Here is a 15000-nt window from a genome sequence, read left to right as displayed (position 1 = left end):
CTTACAGTGTAATATCACTTTCATTGTAATATCACTTACTTTCATTGTAATATCACATACTTTCAGTGTAAAATATTAAGATTTCCTTAAAGGAATAACAATTTACAGAATGATCCTATCTTTCATTCGCCCCTATAAAGCAGAAACTTTCAACACGTCCACTTTCCTTTACTCCATAAAAACAGTACAGCCCCAGGCCTTATGGCGGCAATCCACGTCCTGTGAGTCCGTGGCCCCCGAGCCCGTACAGCAACATGTCTAGATATCCCTACTATGATAGACTAGATGGACTGACTGGGCTCATCAAATTCAACACTGAAGGATTCAGATCTGATTTCCAGTTGGACATCGTCGAAGTGGATGTCAAAGAAGGTCTCAAAAAGGTAAGATCCTGTTAGGTTAAGTTAGGCTAGGTGTAAGATCAGGTTAGGTTAAGTTAGGCTAGGTGTAAGATCAGGTTATGTACTGAAGGTTTCAGATCTGATTTCCAGTTGGACATCGTCGGAGTGGATGTCAAAGAAGGCCTCAAAAAGGTAAGATCCTGTTAGGTTAAGTTAGGCTAGGTGTTTCAGGTTAGGTTAGGTTAGGCAAGGCGTAAGGTCAGGTTAGGTACTGAAGGTTTCAGATCTGATTTCCAGTTGACATCGTCAAAGTGGATGTCAAAGAAGGTCTCAAAAAGGTAAGGTCAGGTTAAGTTTAGTTAGGCTAAGTGTAAGATCAGGTTAGGTTAAGTTTGGCTAGGTGTAAGATCAGGTTAGGTTAAGCTAGGCTAGTTGTAAGATCAATAACTTTAGAAATGACAGAAAAGACTGACTAACCTGGCTCATCAAGCTCAACAGCATTTTGGTTTTCAAGTTTTACCTTAAATTATTTTTCTTTTTATGAGTGAGAGAAAATGTCTAACTCTGTTGTTTTTCAGGTGGGCACCTGGACCCAAGTAGGAGGGGCCAACTACACACGCTCCTGGGCAGAGGCAGTTGAGACTGTAGAGACAAACTTACATAACAAGACCCTTAGAGTTTCCATAGCTCTGGTGAGTGAAGTTTCCTTATACTTAATGTTTTTAGCTCAAGAATTCAGATGCTCAGAGCTTCCTCCAGCTGTGATGGAATTCTGATACTCTGAGTTTCAATAACTTAGGTTAGTTAGGCTTCAAATAATTGGAGTGTAAACAATGCACAATCTACTATCTCAGAGACACACTTAACAGACATGGTACTTTTCAGACACCTCCTTATGCAATGCTGAAGGAGACCTCAATGCAGCTGGAGGGAAACGATCGTTATGAAGGCTTTTGCATCGATCTGATTGACAAGATCGCCACAATAAGAAAGTTCAACTACACTTTCCAAGTGGTAGCTGATGGCAACTATGGAAGCAAGTCTAGAACGACTGGCGAATGGAACGGCATCGTCAGAGAACTCTTGGACCACGTGAGTAACTCCATTGTGGTCTGTAGGTTACAGTATTTAGCTTGGCAATGTTTTATATTCTCTCTTGTTCAGGAATTAGTGTTGTGGTGACCTGTCAGAAACATCCATGCCTGGCGATCTCCAGATTAGGGTTCGAGCCCTGCTCAAACTCGATAGTTTCTCGTAGTGTCTGCAACCTTACCATCCTAGTGATCTAAGAATGGGGGTTTTAGGGGAGCCCATAGAGCTACCTGCTGAGGCATCAGCAGCCATTGGCTTGCCCTCCCTGGTTCTAGCTTGGGTGGAAAGGTAGCTTGGGTTCTGATCAGTCTCTATTGCATTGTCCTACTAACTATAGTCCATTTCTTTTAGCGATGCAGATTTGCACTGACTCGCAGCGGTGCCCTTTTAGCTCGGAAAAGTTTCCTGATCGCTGATTGGTTGGACGAGATAATTCTAACCAATCAGCGATCAGGAAAATTTTCCGAGCTAAAAGGGCACCGCTGCGAGTCGGTGCAAATCAGCCTCGATAAAAGAAATGGACTATAGGGTATTGCCACTGCCCCTTGCCTCTGCCAATCATGGGTGGCCTTTAAACCTTTAATAGCTTTGATATAATCTTAAGTGTTTGTGGAAGTTTTACTGTAACAGAAGGTAGGAGTTAAGGTTTAGCTATTGGTATTTTGACTCCACTATTTCTTTTACAGAAAGCAGATCTTGGTATTGTTGATTTCACCATCACATACGAGAGAGAGGAAGCTGTTGATTTTAGTATGCCTTTCATGAATTTAGGTAAGTGTGGTAAATTAGCTTAGAACTTTCACTTGAATGCAATAGCACAAACAAATAACTATAATATGAATTATATTCTGCCTTATTATAGTATCATCATCATCATCGTCATCATCATCTCCTCCTACGCCTATTGACGCAAAGGGCCTTGGTTAGATTTTGCCAGCCGTCTCTGTCTTGAGCTTTTAAATTAATACGTCTCCATTTATTATCTCCCACTTCACGCTTCGTAGTCCTCAGCCATGTAGGTCTGGGTCTTCCAAATCTTCTAGTGCCTTGTGTAGTCCAAGTGAAAGTTTAGTGAACTAATGCCTATTGGGGAGTGCGAAGAGCATGCCCATACCATCTCCATCTACCCCTCACCATGATCTCATTCACATATGGCACTTGAGTAATCTGTCTTATAGTTTCAATTCTAATCCTGTCTTGTCATTCAATTCCCAATATTCTTCTAAGGGCTTTGTTCTCAAATCTACTAAATCTGTTGGATATTGTTTCATTGTCATACCACGACTTATGTCCATATAGTATAATGAAGCAGGATCTGAAAAAATTCACCTTAGTATGGAACTAATTTTCAATACAATTTCAATTCTCTTCTATCAATATTTTGGAAGTTGTGGTTACTTTAAACTTGTTTGGGAATGATCCAGTGTTAGACTGTATCTAAAAACTATATGTTTTGGTTCAATATGAGTAATTAATTTCTTAATTTTGATTTTCATTGCTGAATGCTAAAGTAATATATAAGGAAAGGAGATAAGGAATATATAAACTATATGAGAAGTAATGAATAATGAATATGATATATCTTAAGATTATGCAGACTTAAGTCAGTCTGTTCAACACAAGTAAGAGAACTTTAATGCTAGGACACCCTTTTTCAAAATCAATCTCATATGTCATTTACAAATGCAGATGTTTTAGATCTTGTGAATTTAATTAATCTTTATGTGAATTCTATAAAAAAAGAGCATTTTATAAAGCATTATAAGGGAATAAGGAAAATAATGATATACCTTCAACGGCTGAAGGGGTCATTTTGAACCGCTAACGTAAAGCGAATATATCTATTTTAGCAACGTAAAAATCTAGAAGCGAAGTGTCCCTTTCCAGGGACTTAATCAATACCTGTTCAGTTCCAGTTATTTGACATGCCTGTTTTTCCTCCCATTCCAGGTATCAGTATCATCTACAAGAAGGCCCAAAAGAAGCCTCCGAACCTCTTCTCGTTCACTTCACCCTTCTCTGGAGACGTCTGGATCTACATGGCCACCGCTTACCTTGGGGTGTCTGTTCTTCTGTTCATTTTGGCAAGGTTAGCTTTTCCCTCTGGAAAATTATTCATGGGATTCCCTGGTCAGATACGTGCTGTATAGCTGAGCTATCTTCAGAAGTAGCTGGACCACTTTCTTCTTGCAGATTTAATTGTTCTATTTTTACCCTGCAGAAACCTGTGAAGCTGTGATGTCTGCAAATGTAGTTACTTGTATATTTTTTTCAGGATTGCCATAAAGGAACTGGATGAGAGGATTCTGATAACAAGAGTACAAAACATCTATTAACATGTTTTTATTTTTCTTCTAGCACTGCAGAGGTCTACACTGACTTTTTCTAAGGGAGAAATGTCCTTAGCAGTATTGCTACATGGATTGAGAGCCTTTCTATTTTACCCTTTGAAAATTTTATGATGAATTTACATTTTTCTTTATTTTTCAACAGATATCGAGCAGAAATTGGTAAGGAAATAGGTTTTCCACATATATATAGATGCATCAAATCTTGCTCTAGCAACTTAAGAATTAGATTATTCATAGATTTTGATCTTGGATGAAATGGAGAAACTGCTCCACAGTTTAAAAATTGCCTTGTGAAGTTAACAAGACGAACCATCTTGCAGTATGAGATGGTTACAATATTGTATATTTTGAAGTAAAGCAAGTTCACTAGAAAAAAAAAACATATTTAAAGTCATATCTATTCAACTACAATAAGAAGTAAGAGTATATACATTAGGCGAAAGGTTCGTCGCAAGTAGCGCGTTTATTTTTGAGGCTGGGTAAGTTACAGATAGTTTTAAGTATAAAATCATCAAAAAGATCATTAGCAGTTACGAAAACATAAAGATTCTGGTAATAATTTCCCTGAAGCTGTTTTTAGCAGACTTGATTTCGTGAAGCGAATTTGGATAAATTTTTCGAACGGCCTTGCTACTAGCCTAAAGTGGGCGAAGGCATTATTTTCTCCAATCGTGATGGAGTCTTGGGTAAGTAACGTTTTTCAATTCTCTGTCAATATTTGTTTTGATAAAATCCAACACAGATTCAAAAGACAATGACTGTAGACAGCCCAATATAGTGATTCAGGACAAAATAGTTAGATAGTCACATTTGATAGATTCTTGGCAGGCAAAAGACAGCAATGCAAAATGATATAGGGACAGTTACTATTTGACTGATCTATGATTAGACGACTGTGGACAGCTACTATGATAGTGACAGTAGGATTAGTTTTCTAAATTAGCTTGAAAGGCATCTTGTCAGAGTGGGTGTTGGTGCAAATAAGCCAGAATAGAACATTGATAGTAAAGCCCTGTCCACATGATCGAGCATGTCCGATAGGCAAACAGTGATACCAGGCCACAATAGTTAGTGAAAATGAGGGTTGATGACGTCAGAAGCGGGAAAACTAAAGGCAGGGATCTGGCAACACTGTATGATGCCAGATCCCTGTCTGTGGTTTTCCCGCTTCAGACATTAACCTTCATTCTTACGAACTATTGTGGTCTGGTATCACTGTTTGCCTGTCGGGCATGCACGATCGTGTGGACAGGGCTTAAGATGTTATTAGTGGGTATTGGGTCAAATAGTAGAAAGTACTTTAGTGAAATAGTCCCACAGTTGGATTGGTAGAAAAGTATCCTGTTTAGACATTAGTGCAATAATGTCATAGCATCACAAAGGACCCCGAAGAAGGATTTTAGCTAAGCTGTACAAAAGGTATCCTAAAGGGCAGCAGAACCCAATTTTTCTGAGGGGATTGTATTATTGAGCAATATTCGGAAGCATTCTGTTCAAGTAACGATATCAGGGATAATGGAACAAGGTTGAGATTATTCCATAGGTTGGTATTCAAGAATTTAAAACGATATTTCTAGTCTTACAGTTAAAGATTTCAAGCTTGGATTGAGTAACTGTACAAAGGATACATGGTTGGGAATTGGTACAGAAGATGAAAGAAAACATAGAAGTTGTTATAATAACAGATATCTTAAATGAAGTTAGGTGTACGGGCACAAATTGGTTGAGAAGTATGAATGTGGCAGTGACTGCTGTTTTATTTAACTCTGATGCTAATGTAGATTTAGAATTAGCATTTTGTAATCTTGCAAAAAAGATAGATTCATGTCAGGACTAATGGGTTTTAGATTTAGTAGGGACATATAGAAACTTGATTGGATTTACTATGTTACCAATTGGTATGATGGATCTAAAAAAAGAGGCAATACTAGGAAATGGAATGACAGATCAAGAAAGACAAGTGTTTGTAAGGAGCGAATGTTCTGTAGACCTCCAGTTAGTAAAGCAAGACAAGACCAAAGACTGAGATATTATAGAAACTGATATTTTCAATTGTGGTAATTTGGGTTAACCTAACATCTAACACAGGATGGTGCCAGAGGAGTGGGATAACCCCTATCCGTGCATCGAGGAACCGGAAGAGTTAGAGAACAGCTTTACTTTACTCAACTGTCTGTGGTTTATTATCGGAACGTTCTTGTGCCAGGGAGGCGACATAGCACCAAAGTAGGCAGGGTTCTGGCTGCCAAAAATACATTTCCTTTACCTGTGTTTATCTAATGAAGATGGAAGCCCTCCGCAAGCTCTCGTAGAACAGCGTACCGTTTTCTCTCAGAGGAAATTTGCGAGTTACTTGAAAGTTGTCAGAATTACAAGCATAGCCCTTAAAACAGTAGGCCAAAATGTAAGGGTTGTTATTGCTATTCCTACATAAGTTGAAAAGGAAAGAAAGGAGTGCGCTGAGATCTATGATGAGCTTTTGGTCGATTTCTTAAACTTAAATCAGCATGTTCAGCGAGGGATCGTTCAGCTGTGTTAGTCATTCAAATAGTTATATCTCCATTCTAGAATAACTGTGAAACACCACATTCTCCTTAAGGACAAAGAGCCCATGCTGGCATAAGGCTTATTTGATATATGGACAACAAAAATAGTGTGTCGTTCACGGAAAATTCTTGTTCAAGTTGCAAAAAAAGTTCTTCGGTATGGAAACTAGTAATTCAAAAGAAACATGGCTTCAAAGATTTCAGTTTAGAAACAATTTATATTTCATATGACATACACAGCTGGATAAGTTCCCTTCTTAAAATATAAGCCTCTCAGCACAGATTCACTGGTGTCCATTGAAGATGCAGTTTACTTTTCCTCTTGAAACCCTGTACTAGATCACTGAATAGAAAGATTATATTTCGCAAAACTTATTAATAGGCTACTTACAGATAATCTAGGTTAATTGAAAAAACCGGGAGGTTAAGGCAATTGGTTTAGTTACATTGACCGGAAAGTTTGCGAGTAACGCAGTGTACGTCTCTCATAGCCACAATAGATGAGAAATTGTTTCAGATCTTACCTTTCAGTTGACAATTTAAACTACGGGTTATCTCTATGTACTAACTTATGACCAAGATAGGCTACATTGCTTAAAAGTCTTCAAATTTCATTACATCATATACTTTCACATCTCCGCGTATCCCCTATCGATAAATGGACACCTGGGAATCTGAGGTCTAAAACCACAAAGTAACATGGTATTGTGTGCAGGTTATTTTAATTTTTTTTAATCTTTTTATTTTATTCTTTCAGATTATTTGTATTTTAGGGTGATTTCTGTTTATTCATGCCTTTTCTTGTTATGATTTACTATGCTGTCACTTTAAAGAATTTTTCTAGTTTTAGTTGCAGTTTAGTGTTTTAAATATTTTTTGTTTAGTTCTTAGTTGACAGATGTTTAGACCCTAGTGTAAAAGCTAATACTTTTGCAACAGACTGAGTAAGAAGCAGTGGACTATTAGATGTGTAATAATAACAAAAAGCTGGATCTGTAATAGTTTAGGAAGAGACCTGTTTCTGAACTTTATGTGCAATCCCAAAGTAAGAGAGGAAACATTGCTAAGTGTCTGTAAACTAGACAAACGATTTATAAACAACTCACTGTAATGGGAGGTGATTTGTTTCTAGTAAACGAAATGCATGTGAAGAATATTTTTGTTGGAGTATAGTTTAAACAAAGAACAAAAAGAAAAAAAGAAATGAAACTGGAGGAGCTGCTTCTTTGAAATGGGAAGAACGTCTTCACCAGGAAAATGGACACAAACTCTGTGAGCAGGAACTTGCGTCTACAGTGTCTTAACTGTGGACTCAACTTCAGGTTCCTCTCTCACGTAGTGTCTTGTCCTAACCAATCGTTAGTCAAGCCTGAAGCTACTCAGTAGTTGTAAGATACTATGCATGATGTTTTATGTCTAATAACTAACCACTGTAAACATTTCCTAGTTAGAATGAGTACTTTGGCGACCAGCTAAAAAAAATATCGCGACTTCCCATTATGTGGAACCCGCTGAATCCGTACGGCGAAGGAACGAGGAATGAAATATTTGCTATTATTTTGCCACCAGAGCTGCACCTGATGAATGGGACAATCCATACCCCTGTATAGAGGAACCAGAAGAATTGGAAAACTGCTTCAGCCTCATTAATTCCCTCTGGTTTATAATTGCTACATTTTTATGTCAAGGTGCCGATATAGCCCCTAGGTAGGGAGTTGACAATGCATAACATTTTCGTAAATGAGTCTGTTATTTGTCATTATCTTTTCTACTGATCTTGTTACAATGATCAGTGTTGTGTACCTCTTATTTACATCTTCCTAATACCCGGTTTTGAGCAGGATTTTGTCATGTGGAGAAATTCCAAATTAATCTTTATTTGTGGGTCCGGTGCAATACTGCGATGGCATAATTCTATTTCAACGACATTCATCCGACGGCATAATTCTATTTCAACGACATTCATCCGATGGCATAATTCTATTTCAACGACATTCATCCGTATATTCTAGAGATAGCTAGGGAAGCTTCTATAAATTCGAGTTCGTATTATAGTCACCGCAGAGATTCTGGGCAAAATAAGCTATCCCCTGATAACGTTATAACCATTCATGTTGTCTCCTGCATTAACAGCAAACAACACATTATAAGTTAGTATAGTTTGAAATTTGTAAGGGGGTTGTATATGACCGCTGCTAACGTGAGAGACAACGTGATTGGCTATGACATCATCAGGGGGCGGGGCTTATTTTACCTGGAATCTTCGCGGTGACTATAGTAAATGTGGCAAATTTCTCTTTTTGACCTGCTACTGAGAAGTTCATGAGTAACCCAAAATGCTGCAGGACATGTGACTGGAATTGTAATTGACAGCTGATGGTTTACCGATGTTACGCCTTGGATCTTGCATTATCACCATCCAAATCCCAGTCCTTCAATTGATCCACCCTTTCCCATTGCCAGCTTTCATAATCTGATAATTTTGTAGTGCACCTCATGAAGGCTAGCCTCTTGTTGGTGGTAAAATCCAAGTCCTTTAGCTGTTCCACCCTTTCCCATTGCCAGCTTCTATAATCTGATAATTTTGTAGCATACCTCATGAAGGCTAGCCTCTTGTCGGTGGTAAAATCCAAGTCATTCAGTTGTTCCACCATTTCCCAATGCCAGTTTCCATAATCCAATCATTTTGCAGCGTACCTCATGAAGACTACCTTCTTGTCGGTGGTAAAATCCCAGTCCATCAGTTGATCCAACCTTTCCCGTAGCCAGCTTCCATAATCCAATCATTTTGCAGTGTACCTCATGAAGGCTAGCCTCTTGTCGGTGGTGAAATCCCAGTCCTTCATTGATCCACCCTTTCCCGATGCCAGCTTTCATAATCTGATAATTTTGTAGTGCACCTCATGAAGGCTAGCCTCTTGTCGGTGGTAAAATCCCATTCCTTCATTGATTCACCCTTTCCCATTGCCAGCTTCTATAATCTGATAATTTTGTAGCATACCTCATGAAGGCTAGCCTCTTGTCGGTGGTAAAATCCCAGTCCTTCAGTTGATCCACCCTTTTCCATTGCCAGCTTCTATAATCTGATAATTTTGTAGCATACCTCATGAAGGCTAGCCTCTTGTCGGTGGTAAAATCCAAGTCATTCAGTTGTTCCACCATTTCCCAATGCCAGTTTCCATAATCCAATCATTTTGCAGCGTACCTCATGAAGACTACCTTCTTGTCGGTGGTAAAATCCCAGTCCATCAGTTGATCCAACCTTTCCCGTAGCCAGCTTCCATAATCCAATCATTTTGCAGTGTACCTCATGAAGGCTAGCCTCTTGTCGGTGGTGAAATACCAGTCCTTCATTGATCCACCCTTTCCCGATGCCAGCTTTCATAATCTGATAATTTTGTAGTGCACCTCATGAAGGCTAGCCTCTTGTCGGTGGTAAAATCCCATTCCTTCATTGATTCACCCTTTCCCATTGCCAGCTTCTATAATCTGATAATTTTGTAGCATACCTCATGAAGGCTAGCCTCTTGTCGGTGGTAAAATCCCAGTCCTTCAGATGATCCACCCTTTCCCATTGCCAGCTTCTATAATCTGATAATTTTGTAGTGCACCTCATGAAGGCTAGCCTCTTGTCGGTGGTAAAATCCCAGTCCTTCAATTGATCCACCCTTTCTCGTTACTAGCTTCCACAATCGGATCATTTTGCAGCGTACCTCATGAAGGCTACCCTCTTGTTGATAGTAAATCTAGGGACTGAGATATGCAGGGTTAATTCCGTTTGCTCTTCTTCTGTGATAAATATTCAAAGGTTTAAGAGTTAATTTTGATTTATGATTACCCCTAGAACACACACTTTATATCTATTTGTATTTCAGATGATTTTAGTCCATTATTCCAAGGCACTTATTCAGTTCTTATACCCTTAAGTTTCTCTCCATGTGCTTCAAGCAAGGCCATGGAAGTAACCTTGTATTACGCCTAGCGGGTGGACCTTCAGCCAATTGTTTACCATCCAGAATTATATCTTTACACTTTCCAAGTACTGGTTGATTACCAAAGATGTGTTACATTATTTTACTCTTTAAATTTAGAATAAACTGGTTGAACCTCTACTCTGCTATGGCGATGTTTTGGTTGTTCCCAATGTTCCCAAACAGATAGGAATTGGATAGCCAAAACATCAACCATCACTGATTGTCTTCCCTTGCAGAAACTCATAATTTTTTCTTTGATTTTAGTCCAATTCCTGAATGTATCTTTTTAAATTGATATGAGGCAAACTAACAAAGATTAAAGGTTGCAGAAATTAAAGACTTTACTTAATCTGGCTAATATCTTCTTAGTGTAGTTACTATACCTTTGCGAATCACGTTGATTGAACTCGGCAGAGCCGTAAGTCACGGACACAGCTTTTGCCCGTTTCATTATATTTAACCTGAAACCACATCTTTGTAAAGTTTGTCTCATTCTGTAACATTTCTTTATTTTCTCTACCAATTCCTTTTCCTATTGCCATTAAGATCTACGTATTTAGATTAAGACGTGTCCTGTACTATTTCATGGGAGCTAATTTTGTAGGGTTACTTAACGGAACTTTACCTGCAATGTGTAGATGATGTTAATGGCAAAATGAATTATTCCCTTTTTATATAATTTCGTTTTAATTGTCATTACCCTGGCATCCCTTTTTGAGTTCCCTGGTGCCCAGATTTAGGAATGATGATGATACAATTCCAAACCCTTACATTCCTTTAGATACTGTAGGGAATGTGTATGCTTGCTCAATGATTCATCTACAGCCTAGAGGGAACTTTCAGAGGCTCATACTTACTACCAGAATGCTCTCTGTTTCTAGACGTTTACTCCAATCTAGAGTCAATGTATAGATCAGTTTTTCTAGCAAAACAATTTTATTCTTAGAACAATTCTTTTCTTATTTATTGGCTTCAAGACATTATAATGGTTGGTATCTCAAAAACTGGGAAATTGTTACTTTCTTTTACAAGTCTCAGCTCCTTAGCCCCAATATAAGGTGTAAAGGTGTGTTCTAGTGAATGAGAGCTTTACCAGTTAGTAACACTTTACCCAAGATAGACAGATTTATGTATTAAGAATATTCTTATATTACTTATGTTGGATTTATCAGTATTGAGTTTGATTTTGGAATGAGATAGTCATGGAAGCAAATCAGTGAGCATTCTGAAAAGTATTTAGTAAATACACATTAAGCCAACAGCTATCATTTTGTATCCAAACGAGTTGGTATCTCTTCATTGTTGCCATATCCCTGCAATGCATGTAAAAATTTATCATGAAGATGAAAATGATCTTCACCAAGTGCTGGAGAGGAATAAACTCTAAGTTATAGGAAATTCTTTATAGCAAAAATCTTAGCAAGTAGAAAATAAATTCAAGGTTTGCTCTCATGACGCAAATGGTTACAGATTTATTCTAGAATGCTTTCAAGGAGTACATGGACCTGGGTATTAGGTCTAATTCTCTTTGATAAACACTCTCTTTAAGTAGCTGCAGTTCCAGATATTTTCCATCCCCGTCAGTCTCATGCTTTTTTCTTTACTAATACTTTATGCAAAACCATTCTTGGAGAATCGTTGGAACATTCTGTTTTGATTCTGTCACCCCCTGTACAATGTTTGCCTATGTTCATGTTTACTCCCAGTTCCCCATTTGTAAACTCTCCGTTCATAGCATAAAAAAGCGATAACATTTTATAATCAGTCAGTATGCTTTGCATATCCAGACTGTGCCTCTGATCTCCAGGGTTCCCTGTACAACCCAACCTAATACCTTTAAGTTTCTTGCTATGATACAAAAGGATTTAGGTGCTCATCCCCTAGTAAGTTCACAGATCTTAGGATAGTCATAGTTTTTAAAATTAGGATAAAAATTTTCCCTCTTAAGAATTTAATATTCCTTTGAAATGAGGCAGGGTCCTATCTCTCACCAGATGGTGCAATTACTAAATCAGTATCCTTAGAGTCCTATGATTCACCAGATGGTGTAATTAATCCTCAGGGTCCTATGATTCACTAGGTGGTGGAATTAATAAATCAGAATCCTCAGGGTCTATGGTCCACCAGGTGGTGCAATGACTAAATCAGTATCCTCCGGGTCCTATGATTAACAAGATGGTGTAATTACTAAATCAGAATCCTTAGGGTCCTATGGTCCGCCAGGTGGTGTAGTTAATAGATAAGTATCCTCAAGGTCCTATTGCCCACCAGGGGCTGCATTTACTAAATCAGTATCCTCAGGGTCCTATGATTCACTAGGTGGTGCAATTACTAAATCAGAATCCTCACAGTAGATTAAAGATTCATACAAGGGTGACTGGTACAGTTTTTTGCTTACTTATCGTTAATGAATTACCCCGTAAATATCGAAGAAGATTGTAACGTAAATAGATAACATTCTTTTATGTGTCACAGTAAAGAATAGTTTATTCTAATATTCAGATGTTAGTCGTGCAAGTTTTCTCAATATCATTTCATAGCTTTCAGTAGTCATGCTTTGCATCTGTGATACTAGAATGAAAATGGATCAGGTAAAAGTATATCAGGATTCTGTCACTTTAGTCTTATTGATAATCTTATTTTTATGTAATGTATCAATAACCTGGGTTACGTACTGAGCCCTATCATGATAGAATTAAGGCTGTTGTGAGATCTTTATGATTATTTTGTAGAGTTATGGCTGCTTGAGGGCACTTGGACAAATATTGATGTTTTCAATTATATTAAAATATTTCTCACATGAGAGCTTTATCTCGGGGTTTAGCCAGTGTTAAATACTCTGCTCATCATATCTATGTAGACCAAAAGCCCAAAAATCTTACAAATTCTTCAGTCTTCGCTAGTCTTAGATTGTGCCCACTGCCTTAACTTTCCTCACTGTCAAAGCTATCTAGGCCCAAGCCTTGAAATTCTTATGCCTAATGAGAGTAAACCTTTCGGATGTGCGCTAACATTCAGCACTTGAGTACGATCATTTTAATCTGAAGTGAATTTTCGTCTGTGAATTATAAGACCCTTGCTGGAGTCATCTTTACTCTCCCTCTATCCCTCTAGAGAAAGTGCTTCATCAGCACATTCTCTCTTTCAGAAGTAAACTACCCCTTCATCCCTGTCCATTACCAAACATCCCTCCCTTCCCCTCCCACCAATATTGACCTGCTGGGCATGGGTATGTTGCAGGATAGCGCCAAATGAGTGGGACAACCCGCATCCCTGTATTGAGGATCCAGATGAACTCGAGAACACCATCAGTCTGAGTAATGCATTCTGGTTCACCATTGGCTCTCTCATGCAGCAGGGTTCAGATATCGCGCCCAAGTAAGGCAACACGATGAGACTCGAGTCCAGTTTCTCTATCTTTCTCTCTCTCTCTTTTCATCTCTCTGTAAAATTAGCATTTTTAGATTCTGTGCCAGGAATAGAATCTTCTCTCTCTATCTGTCTGTTTATCTGTCTGCCTCTCTTACAAACAATATATTCTGTGCCTAAACATAGCCAAGTTTCCTATTATTCCTTATTTCTTGTCTCTTGTTATCAAATTCTATACCCATACTATGAGCTTTCTCTTCTCCATCTATCTAACTGTCTGACATGTCTCTATTTCACATAGAATCCATATAGCCAAACACACCCTATATATCTATCTGCCTCTGCCTAATAGATCCTCTATACCCTAATATAGTCTATCTATCTATTTCTCTACACATATCTCTTAGATTCTATATGGCCAGGCCAGATGTAATGTATCTATCTGTCTATCTATCTACTGATCGTGTCTCTCTCTCTCTTTGTCTCATAGATTTTTGCCACTTGCAGCTCGTAGACTGTGTTATGATACATATCGGTAGTTTGTCGGTCCATAAACAAGAGTTAACAGCATTGTAGTTTTAGGGGCAGAAACCGACTTATCAATTTTCTTTGCCATGCAGTTGTAGTTCATAATAATGTAGTTTCATTTTCTTCTTTTAAAAGCGGAGAGGAGGTAACCACATGCCCGTTTTCTTTCTAGGTTCACGTAGTCTCCGTTTTCTGTAAAACACCGCATACTAAATTATATTTCCATCATTGCACTGTGACTGAGGGACACGCTCCATAATGCTAATCTGATATCACTGGCTGTTTCGCAGTTAGCACCGTCTTTGTAGACTTTCTCAGCTTGCAGAGTAAACAGGGATAAAAAAGCAATGGTTCGAAATCACGAAAAGAACGCCTACAGTAAGGGAACATTTAACCATTTAAAAAAAAAGCTTTTCTCTTTTATTTAAGGTTCTTGAATTTTATTATTGTGGGTTTCATTTACTTTTGTATATATATATTATCATATATATATTTTCCTTTTGACAAAACAAGAAGAAACGAATTACACAAAGCAAATTACATTTTAGAAAATGTGTAATTAACCGCATGATAAAGTCCACTGGTATGTTAGTGTATTTTGTTTCTCTGCATGTAGTTGCCTGTAATTTAACCTGTAACCTAACCTGTAATTTAACCAGTAATGACACCTGGTAAGTAATTACGCAATTTCCGTATGATTTTGTCATTGAAAGCTTAAAATGATTTGTCATTTGAGGTCATTGCACTGTCTCTCGTCTTTTTTGGTTTTCTCCTGAATCAATTTGATTTCTTTAACTGA

General features: G+C 38.0%; 1 protein-coding gene across 5 annotated transcripts in view; it reads left to right on the top strand.

The window, feature by feature from the left end:
• LOC137653789 (glutamate receptor ionotropic, kainate 2-like) overlaps positions 1–15000 on the top strand; it is a 104148-nt gene that overhangs the window by 51804 nt on the left and 37344 nt on the right. For 2 of the 5 annotated variants that reach the window (XM_068387438.1, XM_068387436.1), the window contains exons 8-13: positions 186–383; positions 920–1033; positions 1227–1433; positions 2120–2204; positions 3384–3522; positions 13545–13682. In XM_068387438.1, coding sequence (XP_068243539.1) covers positions 186–383; positions 920–1033; positions 1227–1433; positions 2120–2204; positions 3384–3522; positions 13545–13682 — 881 coding nt within the window. Of the gene's footprint in view, positions 1–185; positions 384–919; positions 1034–1226; positions 1434–2119; positions 2205–3383; positions 3523–5872; positions 6011–7899; positions 8038–13544; positions 13683–15000 lie in introns of all 5 variants that reach the window. The other 3 variants (XM_068387437.1, XM_068387433.1, XM_068387435.1) reach the window with 2 other exon arrangements.

This window comes from Palaemon carinicauda, chromosome 14 (genome assembly GCF_036898095.1).
Source record: "Palaemon carinicauda isolate YSFRI2023 chromosome 14, ASM3689809v2, whole genome shotgun sequence".
NCBI classification, from domain to species: domain Eukaryota; kingdom Metazoa; phylum Arthropoda; class Malacostraca; order Decapoda; family Palaemonidae; genus Palaemon; species Palaemon carinicauda.
This window is presented reverse-complemented; position numbering and strand designations above follow the sequence as displayed.